General features: G+C 47.9%; 1 protein-coding gene across 5 annotated transcripts in view; it reads right to left on the bottom strand.

Annotated features, from left to right (window-relative positions):
• GRIA1 (glutamate ionotropic receptor AMPA type subunit 1) overlaps positions 1-13,431 on the bottom strand; it is a 242,143-nt gene that overhangs the window by 110,762 nt on the left and 117,950 nt on the right. For 4 of the 5 annotated variants that reach the window (XM_075009943.1, XM_075009942.1, XM_075009944.1 and 1 more), the window contains 2 exons: positions 8,417-8,656; positions 5,556-5,740 (listed from right to left, as the gene is read on the bottom strand). In XM_075009943.1, the coding sequence (XP_074866044.1) occupies positions 5,556-5,740; positions 8,417-8,656 (425 nt within the window). The remainder of the gene's footprint in view (positions 1-5,555; positions 5,741-8,416; positions 8,657-13,431) is intronic. The other variant, XM_075009945.1, reaches the window with a different exon arrangement.

Raw genomic sequence — 13,431 nt, 5'->3', positions numbered from 1 at the left:
ACATATTTGTATTGTTGTACAGTTCAAACTAGCCTGATTCAGACTCTGCCAGGTGTAAGTGCTTTGTGCCTGATTGGCTAGTTCTTGGGTGCACCTTTAGACCACTTCTCCAGTGCAAAGCTGCCTTGAGTCAGTCAGTCAGTCCATAGAAGATTCCTTCAGCTTGTATGTTGAAGTGACATATACATGGTGGCATTTTATATGATACCTACAGCTCCTTGCAGTCTCTGTTCCCTGATTCTTGCAATGACTGGGTTTAATCTGTTCCAATACTTCTTAATCAATACCCACTGTTTAAAGGATCTTAATGTTTTGGGGTTTCTTAGCCAGCTGAGAAGTTTCTGGGCCTTTATTGCTAGAAAATGGGCCCTACTTTGTGACTGATTTCTAGGTGCTCTACTTCTCATTTTGGCTTGATTTGTGGATTCCCACCAGTGGAGTTCAATTCTTACCATACTTCTAAAGCCAAAGATCAAATCCCTATATGATCCAAATCAGACGCAGAAAAACCCAGTGAGGAAACAACAAGCACTTCCTCACAAGAGTCACCAGTTATTGAGGGGAAGCATGTTCCGTTTGGACACGGCTTTTAAGGAGGCCGAGCAACATCTCAGTTCCATGGTGTGGTGAACTGATTCGGAACTACCAGCAGAACTAGCAGCGCTCATGTGCCGTCTGCTAGAGCGCTACACCAAACCCGATAAAGATCCCTGCCATTATAATTATCACCAAATGGATTCATAATCATTGGATTATTGCTCCTGAGCAACTGATTCATTTACCTTAGCTTTTCATAGCAGCAGTGCTCTTGTATAACATTAAAACTCGCCTGGCTCCCTTTGCTAATATCCCAGTTTCAATTAGCACTGCTGGAGAATACATTTGTTAACACTTTTAGATACAAATAAGTTAGCCTCCGCCACCTCTCACGCGGCACAGTCCTCCTGCGGGAGATCATTAAATATGACAGAAGCAGATGAATGTGAACTGCTCCAGGTCAGCATAATCCCTCATAAAAAGCAGATTTCTTCAATGCCCCTGCATCCTCAGTCAGAGGATTTATGATTCAGGGGCTAGATTTGGGGAAGAAAATTAGAAATCTGTTCCCCCTTCCACTGAGTCAACTGAGACACAGCCCTGTGCAGTAAATCCCCATCTTTCGTGGATGGACCTGAAAATGATCAGAGGTATAAGCAGTGCTTATATGCAAGGGCTTGCCAGGGCTTGGCAGTTCATACCCCCTGGACCATGGGGTTTGCTGTATTAGATATAAAAGTGAAAAAAAAATAGTTTGCGCTCCATCACTTAACTGCTTTAGCCCCAGCACTTCTTCCATTACAAATTAAGCAGAATGTATATGGTGAAGTGGAGATATGATCTTATTCCCCAGTGCCCCCTTGGCTATTAAACAGGATAATAGAGGTTGCTGGTTCCTTGCACCAAAACTATCCCTCTTTCATTTCATTAGGGTATCAACGTCAATTCAGTGGAGAGGGCTGCAGACCAGCTTTCACTGAGCTGTAAACCTACCAACTCATACACATGAATTACGTGTCTTGCCTCCTGTGTTTCACACAGTTATTTGCTATCTTAATTTATTTTAAAGTGCTTGCTCAGTCCTAATGCTTTTAGCCCAGGGCGGCACACCGTGGTTATAATCGCATTTATCGCTTAGTCTGAACGTGGAAAGAGTCAGCAGCGGGCTGCATGCTGATGTCTCGCTCGGGCCATCCAGGGTCCATTTCCCACTTCTTAATGGGCAGAGCTTGATGTCTGTGAGCGAGAAATTCTCTCTGAGAGTGGTACAGGGGAGAGGAGACATTTTCAGTTACTCATTTTAATGAGCCTCGGAGAAGAAATGACATCGCTCTTTGATGGAATCCAAACACTTATTTCTGCCATTAAGACAACACAGTGTGGCCCTGTGGAAATCTTGCCACCAGCCAGCAGGGCTAGCTTGCAAAAGATGGTTACCTCAGCCTAGATATATCATGCCCCACCACAGACGTGGGTGAAGGACAAACCAGATTGGTTTCTCACATGCCTTTAACCCTTGAGGGAAGATTTCTTTTAGAACTGAGCTCTTAAGAGCTCAGCCACAGGGACACAAAATGAATGCTGTATCTGGGAGAAAGAGAACAAGAGTGGAGGGATATCTGTGGGGGCCGAGTGCAAGGCTGGTGTTCTAGGGCTGTCCTCAGCTTTCTACTCAGGAGGGATCAAATGTTCACAAAGCAGAGGACTAGGATGACAGCGGTGGTAGAAATAGCAGTGAGAGTCTGAGGCAGATGTCTGAATACATTAATGCGCCCAAAGAGGGTGAGACAGAGTCAGAAAGGTCAGCCCCTGTAAATAAGACTTTCTGGTGCATGGAGCAAAGAGACTGGTTGCTGACCTGAGGAGACCTAGGTTCAAGCTGGAGCTGACATTGGCTCTGGATGACTGCCTGTGATGGAACACCCACCCCATGAGCAGACCCCGCTTCAGAGGCAATGTCAGGGCATTTCTGGCCCTGTTGGAAGTGTATTTGCAGAGCACTCTGTGGACTCAGGATTAGAATATCCCAGGGGCTGCTGGGAAAAATGGAATTGAGTGACCAAGTGAGTTGACTGACTCCTGGAAAAGGTGTGTGTGTGGCAGGGACTCCATGGTCCTGGAAGGGCAGAAGGGGCAGCGGCCCTCAGCATGGCCTGAATGTGTCGTCCCCATCCCCTGAATGCCATGTGGAGTGTGTCAGGTGGGGCTGTGCTGCACACTGCCTGGGGCTCCAGCAGCAATTTAAAGGGTCCAGGGCTGCAGCTGCTGCCACAGCAGCAACTGTTGGGGCCTTGGGGCTTCTTTGAATTGCCAAGCCCTTGCAACTGTCCCTCTTCCCCCTCCCATTGGCTGGCCTGTGAGTGACAGAGGCCTGCATGCAGACCTTATGCTGTGATGGTGCTCTGTCACATTGGGTCATGTTTCCCACCTTAGTCCCTGCTTAGCCACCACACTAAGTAGCCAGCTTTCCAAAAGAGCTGAGTGTTGAGCACTGACCATGAAGCCACACCCCACCGTGTACAAAGTTGCATTTTTCATTCATAGTGATGCTTCTGAACCTTCTGCTCCTGACGGCCATTTTAGCAGCAACCAACATCATTTAAGTTCACAAGGGGTAGCTATGTTAGTCTGTTTTAGCAAAAAAAATGAGGAGTCTCCATACAACGAAGACTAACACATTTATTTGGGCACAAGCTTTCGTGAGCTGGAGCCCACTTTGTCAGACACGTGAGGGGGAAAGGACAGTTTGGCAGGGATCTGTAGCTAAAGTAAAGATGGGAGTGTTACATTACCAAGAGCAAGACTACTGCTAATGAGGACAAGTCTGTCAGGATGGAGGTACCTCACTCCCAACAGTCAAAGAGAAGGTGAGAATGGCAAAAGAGGGCAAATTACTTTTTGCAGTGAGCTAGCCACTGCCCGTCTCTATTCAGAGCCAGCCTACAGTGTCAGGTTTGCAGATACATAACTCATATAGCTGGAAGGGACCTTGAGAGGTCACCAAGTCCAGTTTCCTGAACTCATAGTAGGACCAATCACCATCCCTGACAGATTTTTTTTTTAATTTAAATCTAACTTGCCCCAGAATCTTGAAAGGCCCCCACAAGGACTGAACTCACAACCTGGGGTTTGAATTCTAACTATACAGCTTCACCTTGCAGTCTGTTTCTGAAAGTTTTTTTTGTATGGCAACTTTCAAGTCTGTTACACAAAGTGTGCAAGGAGGCTGACCTGCTCTCCTGCTGGTTTTTGAATGCCTGATTTGTGTGGTCTTGAGGACTGATTTGTGTGAATTTGTTCTTTTAAGTGACAAGAGAGTTTGGGCCAAGAAAAGAGAAGCAGAATGAAAAACTTTAATTGCAAAATAGGACCATTTTAATGTAAATGCAGATTAAATTTTTGTGGCTTGTTTTCAAAGGTGGGTTCATTTGACAAACTGAAATAAAACCATAAAACACACAGGCTTTTAAATGGTTGTAAATAGCCTGGTCAGCCTTAATTACACAAAAATATATCCCTTCTTCCTCCAATATCTGACGTGGTTTAAAATCAAAAGACTCTCTGGCTGTGTCTACACTTGCCCCCAAGTCTGAAGGGGGCATGGTAATCAGGGCCACAGGAGATTACTAATGAAGTGCTGCAGGGAATACACAGCACTTCATTAGGGTAATTTTCCCCCTTGGCAACTTCGAAGTGGCAAGCTTTGAAGTGCCGATATGCGTGTAGGCCTTTGGCACTTAGAAGTTGTCATGGGGGGAAATTAGCCTATTCACTGCAGCACTTCATTAATAATCTCCGGTGGCCCTGATTACCATGCCCCCTTTGAAGTTGGGGGCAAGTGTAGACACAGCCTTCCTGTGTAACATGAAGACAGTGCTTAAGTAGAGAATCTCTTGATACAACAGCACTGAAAGAGAAAACAAAGAGGTTTTGAAATGCCCAGACAAGGCATCATTACTACTCAAAAGCAGATAAATACTGTAGGAAATAAACTCATCAAGGAAGGAAAGACACTGATGGAGGGTTGAGTTTTACATGGCTTTAGCCAGATTTTCATTGTCTATGACATGTCAAGAAGTGCTTTGATTGCTCTGTGGTTACAGGAAGGACCTTATTCTCCAGAACAGTTAATATGGCCCCTTGCAGGAGCACTAAGCTTGTTTAGGGGAAAATCCTACTCACTCTATTATGTTTGATGTAGCACCTACTGGTCTCAGTTGAGGCTCAGGGCCTAATTGTGCTAGTCACTGAACACCTAGAAAATGAAAAGATAACCTCTGCTCCGGATAACTTAGTCTAAATAAGAGGCAAGAGAAGATGAAAGGTGGGTACAACAGAGTGCGGGAGCAGAAGATAAGGGAGAGATGATGATAAGCAGTGGACAATAGACCAGCTGTTTATGCAGTGTTAAGTGCTTCGTATGCTCCATGTAGAGGTGTGGAAGGCCCAAACAGTGGCTCCGAGGACAATATTTGGGGCTGGTTTCGAGGAAACTAAACAGAGAAATGCAGGCAAAATCCTCAAGTGTTGTTCTGGAGCAGAGCAGCAGGAGAGAAGGATCCTGGGGGTTCCCATTTCTGATGCACAGATCTGCCCCACTCCCATGTCTGAATCCAGGGGAATAAAGTAAAGACTAGAGAGACTAAAAAAGTGATCGTGTCTGTGCACCGGGACGTTTAGGGCTACATGGAACCGTCACTCTGGGGCGAGACAATTGCTGTATTGGCTCTGCAAATGAGTCAGACAAGTAACTGTAGAAAAAATACCTTGGAGCAGCACTGCTGACTTAGCAGTTCTACCAGCATCCTAGGTTTCCTCCAGCTCTACAGTTTCCTCTGTATAATAAAAGACAGATGGTTCTCAGCACAGTGGACCTAACCTGCTGTGATTCCCGTCAGAAGTGCCCTTCTGCAATGCAGCACAGATAAAGGAAACTAGGAAGAGAACTTATCTAGGAGAAGCAAAGAGGCCTGAAACACATGCAAGTCCCTTCCCGCAGAGCCTGTTGCCAGAACAACCTTGCCAAGGATGGCGTTCAGCCGTTCCATCTCACAGTCCACCACCACTAGCCGCTCCTTCTTCTTCTCCAGCTCCTGGAAGAGCATCCTGTAGCCCTCTTCTGTTGTGGTCAGGACGTTGACAGCTGTCACCTGCCAGTTCTTTTCAGCAGCTGTGTCCAGCACTTTCTGTAGGACGGATAAACCTGGGAAGAGACAAGAAACGGGGAACAAGGAGGGAGTCAGGATTTAATTCTTGTGTGGCAGCCTTTCCTTTTTTAACCTTCCCATCGCCTTTGCAGGGTCCTGTAGTTTGCTTTGGAAGGGGGCTTGTGTTTTAAAAGCTTTCTAGAGCTTTGTTAGGGACTTATGATGCTGCATAGCCCAAACGATATTACACCGACTTCTTCTTTGCATTCTTTCCTGCTGCAATCATATATTATCTCCATATTTCACATTTATAGGCCCTGCCACTCAGACCAGCCCTCCTCCAGCTGTGGCAGGGTGATCTGCTAGACAGGGCATGGAACTGGCACCCAGTCTTGGGTTTTAACCCTGACGCTCTCCTTAACCAGCTGTTTGACCTTGGGCATCTAATTTCAGGGGTGTGCCATTATTTCCAGTCCCACCCTTTATCGGTTTAGAGCGTCAGTGCTCGGACTTAGGCAGTACGTCAGAGGTATGGTCACCCTCTCAATTAGATGTTCTTGATATACCAGCTAAATACAACAGCAATAGGTAAATACATGACACCCTCATGCCACCTATCACTGGGGGTGGTTGGAATGCTTTACAAACATCAATCATTTAAGACAGTGACGGGCAACCTAGGCTAGTGAGTGGACTGCACAAGTGGTCCTCCTTTACCTCAGTGGGGCCAACAAGACTGTCGTACCCAAGACAGTCTTCCAGGATAGGGGCGTTTTGCTCATTGCACTTGTGTGCCTAGGATTTACAGGGTGAGCCAGCTGACGTGTGGCAGAGCTTTGATGGGACGCAGAGGGAGTGTATGGCTCTCACAGTCAGTGTTGTGTGCAGTCAGTACACACCTCCCTTCATGTGCCCTGGATTTATGTGCATGTCACTTTAGTAGTACCAATAGGGGGAAAAAAACCAACGTTGCGTCCAGAATCCAGTGGAACCTGGCCACCCTGTGCGTGGGACGTGGTGAACAACATGTCTTGGGGCCACACGTAAACACAGCCCCCGCTTTAGAGACGTGTTTAGTTAACACCTGTCTGAAGGACAGAGATGCCGCTGCTGCTGTGCTCCTCTGTGAAGCTCAACTCACATACCTGACCCTCGTTCCCTACTGGCATGTAGAGGCACAACACTGCCTTTATTCTTTGCCTTGTGCAGCTGAATGTCCAGCCCAGAGCATCTCAAGGAAGAAATCCTGCTCTCCCTTGAGGGCACAGACTACACTATGAAAAACCCTTCTCCTGCCTAAGGGCCCAGCAAATCTGAGTCTCACAACACACCTGTAGATTTGTACCCATTTGAGAGGTGGGCTAACTGAGGCAGAGAAAGCAAAGCACTTTCTGAGGATCAGATGTGGAATTTATGGTACATCTGGGTAGAAATGTCTCAGGGCCGTTCTTAGCATACACTGCTGCCTAGCGTGCCACTAAACCTGGGACACCTGGTGCCCCAAATTTAGTGATGCCCTATGCAATTGCATGCTGCATATATGGGATCCAGGGTGCGAGCCTGGGGATGGAGGCCTGGGTGGCAGCTGAGTCCCCATGAGACTGGCTGCAGGGCTGGTAGCAGCTGGGAACCCATGTAAAATATGGGGGTGCTGCAGTTCCTACCCCGATGCCTTCTTGCCCTACTCCAGCCTCATGCAGCCCAGAGTGCAGCATCCATCCCATGGAGTGGCTGCTTCTCCATTCTCTCCCCTCATCTCTGCATAGGGCACCATAAACCAAAAGGATGGCCCTGGCCAGTCGCCTTGTTTTAACCAACATATCCCACTCTGCCTCTGCATTCATTTCCCAGCACGGCAATGGCACTGTCTGTTCATGTTTTGTGAAAAAAGGCTCAGAGGAGTAGCCATGTTGCTCTGTAGCTTCACAAATAACAAGCAGTCCTGTGGCACCTTAAAGACTAACACATTTGTTTATTTCATGATGAGCTTTATGAAGTGGATCTGTCTCATGAAAGCTTAGTACCTAATAAACACATTTGTTTGGCTTTCAGATGTTATAGGACTGTTTGTTATTTGGAAGAAAATGGGTTCTTAGCAGCAAATTTAGAATCCAGATAATTGGGTTTTAGAAGCTCAGTGACGCTCTTTAGTAAGGTTATGCCTACACTAGCCTGGAAGATCAACCTACCCAGGGTCGATCATCTGGGGTTTGTTTTCACGCATCTGGTAATGACGAGCAAATTTCACTTCTCAGGGGTGGCGGTTGACTCCTGCACTCTCCTGTTGACCTTCCTCAGTACAGACAGCCAAGTAAGCCGAGCACAGATAGGTTTATTCTAGTTACACAACTGCCGTAGCTATTATTGCTTATCTGCAGTCGACTTACTTTGCCTAGTGTAGACTTAGCCTACGTGACTGGGGTTCACTTAATGCAGTGAGTTTTCCAACACTCTCCGCTGCACAGGAAAATTCCATGCTTGCACGTGCAAATGGCCAATGGACATGCAGTTGGTCATTGTAGCCCAAGTGCCAACCATACATGGGCAAAAATGTGGGGTACCCAGTGGCATTAGGCGATGGCTTGAAAACAGGATCCTGACTGATCATTGCCCTATTTGATGGCCAGATTGCTTGTGCTTGGCCTTCTCTCCTGAGGGACCTGTCATCTGTTTTGCCCAGGGCTGAGAAACAGACATGCTCCACCCACCCAGCCCATTTGCTTGCCACTTACCCCGGTCAGCATCGTAAATGTACACAAACTTCTGCCAGTTGTAGTGCTCGATGACACTGATGAGGGCATCCTGAAGCTCTGGGCGCAGCTGGAGGACGAACTGGTTGGAGGTATCGACAGGGAAGCTGGGCGTTATGAAGCAGACGTGGAGTGCCCCGCAGAAGGAGGTGAGCATGTTGACTGTCTTCCTGTCGTAAAACCCAAAAATGGCATAGACGCCCTTGGCGAACTGCGAGCAGACTGGAAGGGGGAAAAGGAGAGTGTCAGGGAAGTGAGGCCAAGAAGCCCAATTTCTGAGAAAAGCTTCTCTTGCTCTGGACTCAGAGAGGAAGCCATGTTAGTCTGTAGCTTCGCAAGTACCAAGCAGCCCTGTAGCATCTTACAGATTAACAAATTTATTAATTAGGTAACGAGCTCTCTGGACTGTTCCTCTCTCTGGGCACGTACACTGGTTTAGCTATCCTGCACTACATTATGTTAGGGAGCCAGGAATGTGTGTGTGTGTGTGTGTGTGGAAGGGGAGTGCCCTGACATTTAATTCCATGTGCCTTATCTAAGGCTCAGTCTATGCTAGGTGTGTAAGTTGATTGTAGATATGCAATTCTAGCTATGGCAATTGCTTAGCTAAAATCATCTTCTCTGCGGTCAACTTACCTGTCACCTTCATAGAGGGAGGTCAACAGAAGAAACTCTCCTGTCAACCTCCCTTACTCCTCACAATAGTGAGGAGCATGTTGGTTGACTGTTGACCCATGATTGTTCAATTTCATATGTCCCCTTAGGCGTGCAAAATCCAGCTCCGGAATATTGACCCTGACTGGGTAGATCTTCCATGCAGTGTAGACATACCCTGGATCTGAGCTCAGATCACACCGTGCAGGAGAATGGATATGCAGTTCTCCTGTGACTCCCTTGCCGACTTTGCTCTTGCTACAATGTGAACAGTTGCGTTGAACAATAAGAATTTTAAAAAGCACTTTAAAAGACAGTCCCAGTAAATCACATGGGCTCCAGAGGGCAGAGAGTGACAGCTGCTTGCTGTTCAAGTGCCTGCCGGAGGAGCTGTGAGTGACAGGTGTCAGCCTTGCGTCCTACTCCTCATCCACCCACCCAGCCAAGGGAGAGAAGAAAGAGCAATCCCAGGTGTTAGAATTGGGCCATGATATATTCTTTTTTCTCTCTCTTTCCGCCTACCCCAACCTCCATGGGACTGATTCCTTGCCCTGTTCTGCTCTTTCTGCATCACGTTCCTCTCAGAGCTGAAGTAGCCAGTGGCAATTGTGCAGGTGGGGCCTTATATGGCCTCCCCACAGCAGTGGTTCCAGGTCAAACCACTTCCTTTTCAAAGGTGCCAAAGGGGCAGTCCAGGGAGCACATTTTCAATTAAAAAATCAAATGGTCTCAAAAGAGCATCACCCTCCAGGGCTGTGAGCTGGAGCCTCCAGGGCTGGTGCTCTGGCCGCAGGCTGGACGCTACTGAGAGAGATAATGATGCTGTCTGCCCCCCAGCTAAATTGCACCTTTGGGACTTCATGGATGGAACTAAGGAATCACGGGCTCCCTAGCACCAAGCCCAGGGGAGCTTCTGCCACATAAGCATTCGGGTTTACCACAGCTGTAAAGGGGGACATAGCCACGTAATCATGCATGGGTCATTTCATCCAGCAGAGACATGAGCACTATCAGTAGTATGTTCTGGACTCCCCCCGCCCCACAGTCCAGCCGAGTCAAAGATCCTGCTTTTTGGCAATTGTCTATAATATATCTTTGGCCACTGCAAACTATACCAGATTACAGTACACACGACACACTGCACATACTGTATAGGGCAATGCAGCTATGATACAGTGCACCTATCATACAGGGTAATGCTGCACTGCCTGATGCTGTATGTATGTGTGTCCAGCACACAGTGGCAAGACTAGGTTTATAAACCTTTACGCCCACCTATGGGGAGGGTGAGCTGCTATTGGCTATTCATTCAGCAATCATTGTTGGCATGGTTACACTCCCACAGCGGCCAACAGCTGCTCTGCAGTCCAGGCTTTGTGCAGGCCCTGAAGGAAGTGGGAAGTACATGCGCCCAAGACAACCAGGGATTATGACCAGTTTTCTTTGAAGGCTGAGTGTGTGGGATGCTGCCCAGGACAGATTCAGGTGCAGCCCAGCTGATCAGCAGAGTGCCCACAGCCGGAAGCATGTGTTTGTATTTGTGGTGCACATCTGCACATGCCTTGGTGCACATGACAAAATGTATTCCACCCTAGGCAGAAAAAAATAGAGCCTCCCTAAAGAGGCTAGTCTCATCATGGAGCTGGAATCCATACACATTGCCACTCAGGAGCTGCCTCCCATTGTGCGAAGAGATGGAGACCTTCTGGGACCACGAGCGATCAGCTAGAGGAACCCACAAACAAGATGGCTTTTGAGTGGAAGGCCCCAGGGGTTGTGCTTTTCCTTCCCCAAATGACAGGGTCCTAGCTGAGGAAGCCCCCTGACTCTTCCTGGGGAATGGTGGCTGTGAATGCTTGTGGCTGTAACTAGCCAGTTATGGTGCCTTGTCCGGGCGTGCAGGCTGCTGAGTGGGTGTCCAGGCTGCTGAGGCCTGTGGCATTCTCAGCTGAAAGGCCTGTCAAAGGATACTGGAAGAGGCTCTGCCTCCTTCCAACACAACCCTTCAGAAATGGGAGGAAATAGAGGGTCCTAGCCTCTATCTCTGAGGAAAGGAACACAGCAGAGAGGGTCTCTTCACTCAGGAATCACCTGGTTCTCACGGACACCACATCTGGCCAGGCCACGAAGGCAGGGTTCAGTCCCTAGGTATTGCTTTAACTCATTGCATGCTGGCATGTTTTCAGCATCTGCTACACACCCCACTTAGCTCAGCCTCATATTCCCAGAAGATAGGGTGTCCTTGGGTTCCTCGTCTACCCAGGGAGGCCTATGTACCTGACTGTTTTCGTGCAGGTAGATCTGATTAATCTGATGGGGACCTTTCAGCATGTAAAGAGATGGCCAAGCAGGGATATGACAGAGGTCTATAAAAGGACAACTGGTGTGGAGAAAGTAAATAAGGAAGTGTTATTTATGCCTTCTCATAACACAAGAAGGATGGTCCACCACATGAAACTAATAGGTAGCAGAAGATGTAGTGAAAACCAAGACAATAACAAGGTTCAAAAAAGAGCTAGGCAAGTTTATAAAGGATAGGTCCATCAAAGGCTATTAGCCAGGATGGGCAGGGATGGTGTCCCTAGCCTTTGTTTGCCAGAAACTGAGAATGGGCATCAAGGGCAGGCAAACAAGCAGAACATGAGCACCTGGAGGCCGAGGGAGCCGCCCTGGGCAAATTGGGGCTAGCTGGTCCCACTTAAGCTTACTTTTAAAAGAACCTTTGCCCAATAGGCAGGGGTGGGTGAGTAAGAGTAAAGATTTCTTGAGGCATCAAGAGGAGTGCTCACCTGCAAGGGGCTAAAGCCCTGCCCAGGAGGCCCTGAGATTGGGTGTAAGGGCAAGTGGGCTGAACACACAGGGGCTGTGTCTACACGTGCCCCAAACTTCGAAATGGCCATGCAAATGGCCATTTCGAAGTTTACTAATGAAGCGCTGAAATGCATATTCAGCGCTTCATTAGCATGCAGGCGGCAGCCGCGCTTCGAAATTGACGCTCCTTGCCACCGCCCGGCGCGTCCAGACGGGGCTCCTTTTCGAAAGGATGCTGCCTACTTCGAAGTCCCCTTATTCCCATGAGCTCATGGGAATAAGGGGACTTCGGTGTAGGTGGGGTCCTTTCAAAAAGGAGCCCTGTCGGGACGAGCCACGCAGCAGCGAGGAGCATCAATTTTGAAGTGCCATGGCCACCCACATGCTAATGAAGCACTGAATATGCATTTCAGTGCTTTGTTAGTAAACTTTGAAATGGCCATTTGCGTGGCCATTTCGAAGTTTGGGGCTAGCATAGACGTGGCCATTGACAGCCTCCTCAGGAGAGCACTTACTGAGACTGTGGGAGTTGCTGGAAATGTGCCTGTAGACTTCAGTGAGGCAGAGAGAGCAGCACACACTAGAGAGTTGTAAAATTCACTCCCAGATACAGTCAGACTCATTTAATATCACTCCTGTTTATGGCACGTACCAGTTCTTATCAATAAATCTTCAGGCCCCAGGCATTGACAGTGACAGTATTTTCCCCTGTCAGAACTTCTGGGAGCAGCATTTCCTTCCTCAGTCTATGACTTGTAAGGAATGTGGCAGCACAAACACAATGCTGCTGAAGGCTGGGAGGAATGTCTCCCCCAGAGATCATTTGCATGAGAATGCAAAGGGGTGCATGGCTACGTCTACACTAGCCCCAAACTTTGAAACGGCCACACAAATGGCCATTTCAAAGTTTACTAATGAAGTGCTGAAATGCATATTCAGCGCTTCATTAGCATGCGGGAGGCCACAGCACTTCGAAATTGACGTGCCTCTCAGCCGCGCGGATTGTCCCGACGGGGCTCCTTTTCCAAAGGACCCCGCCTACTTCGAAGTCCCCTTATTCCCATCTGCGGGGTCCTTTCGAAAAGGAGCTAGTGTAGACACGGCCCATGTGTGATACTGAGGCTGGGAGGAATGTGTCTTCCAGAGATCATTTGCATAAGAATGCAAAGGTGTGCATGTGTGTTACCTTTCAGGCAAAGCCTAAGGGGTAGCAAGTCAGCCATGAGATTTTGTCTATTGTAAACACATTGTTGTAAAATCACAATTTATGCTGACACTCAGTGTGGGAGTTGTGGGATCTCACCAATGCTCTGGGTTGTTGTGGGGGGACAGGGCAGTTGCCATAGCTGCATAAGACATTGATTACACAGGGCTCCCTGGTTTAAAGCATTCTAAAATGAGCAGAAAGCTACTAATTGAGTTAAGTTGTTGAGCATCTTAGCCCTGCCTTTCTTAGCCACCTAGTTATGAAGCTAGCTTAACTAGCATTTCCTATCTCTTGAAGAAGAGAGTTGAATACTAGAGTTTTCATA

This window comes from Carettochelys insculpta, chromosome 15 (assembly GCF_033958435.1).
Source record: "Carettochelys insculpta isolate YL-2023 chromosome 15, ASM3395843v1, whole genome shotgun sequence".
In the NCBI taxonomy this organism is placed as follows: Eukaryota; Metazoa; Chordata; order Testudines; family Carettochelyidae; genus Carettochelys; species Carettochelys insculpta.
This window is presented reverse-complemented; position numbering and strand designations above follow the sequence as displayed.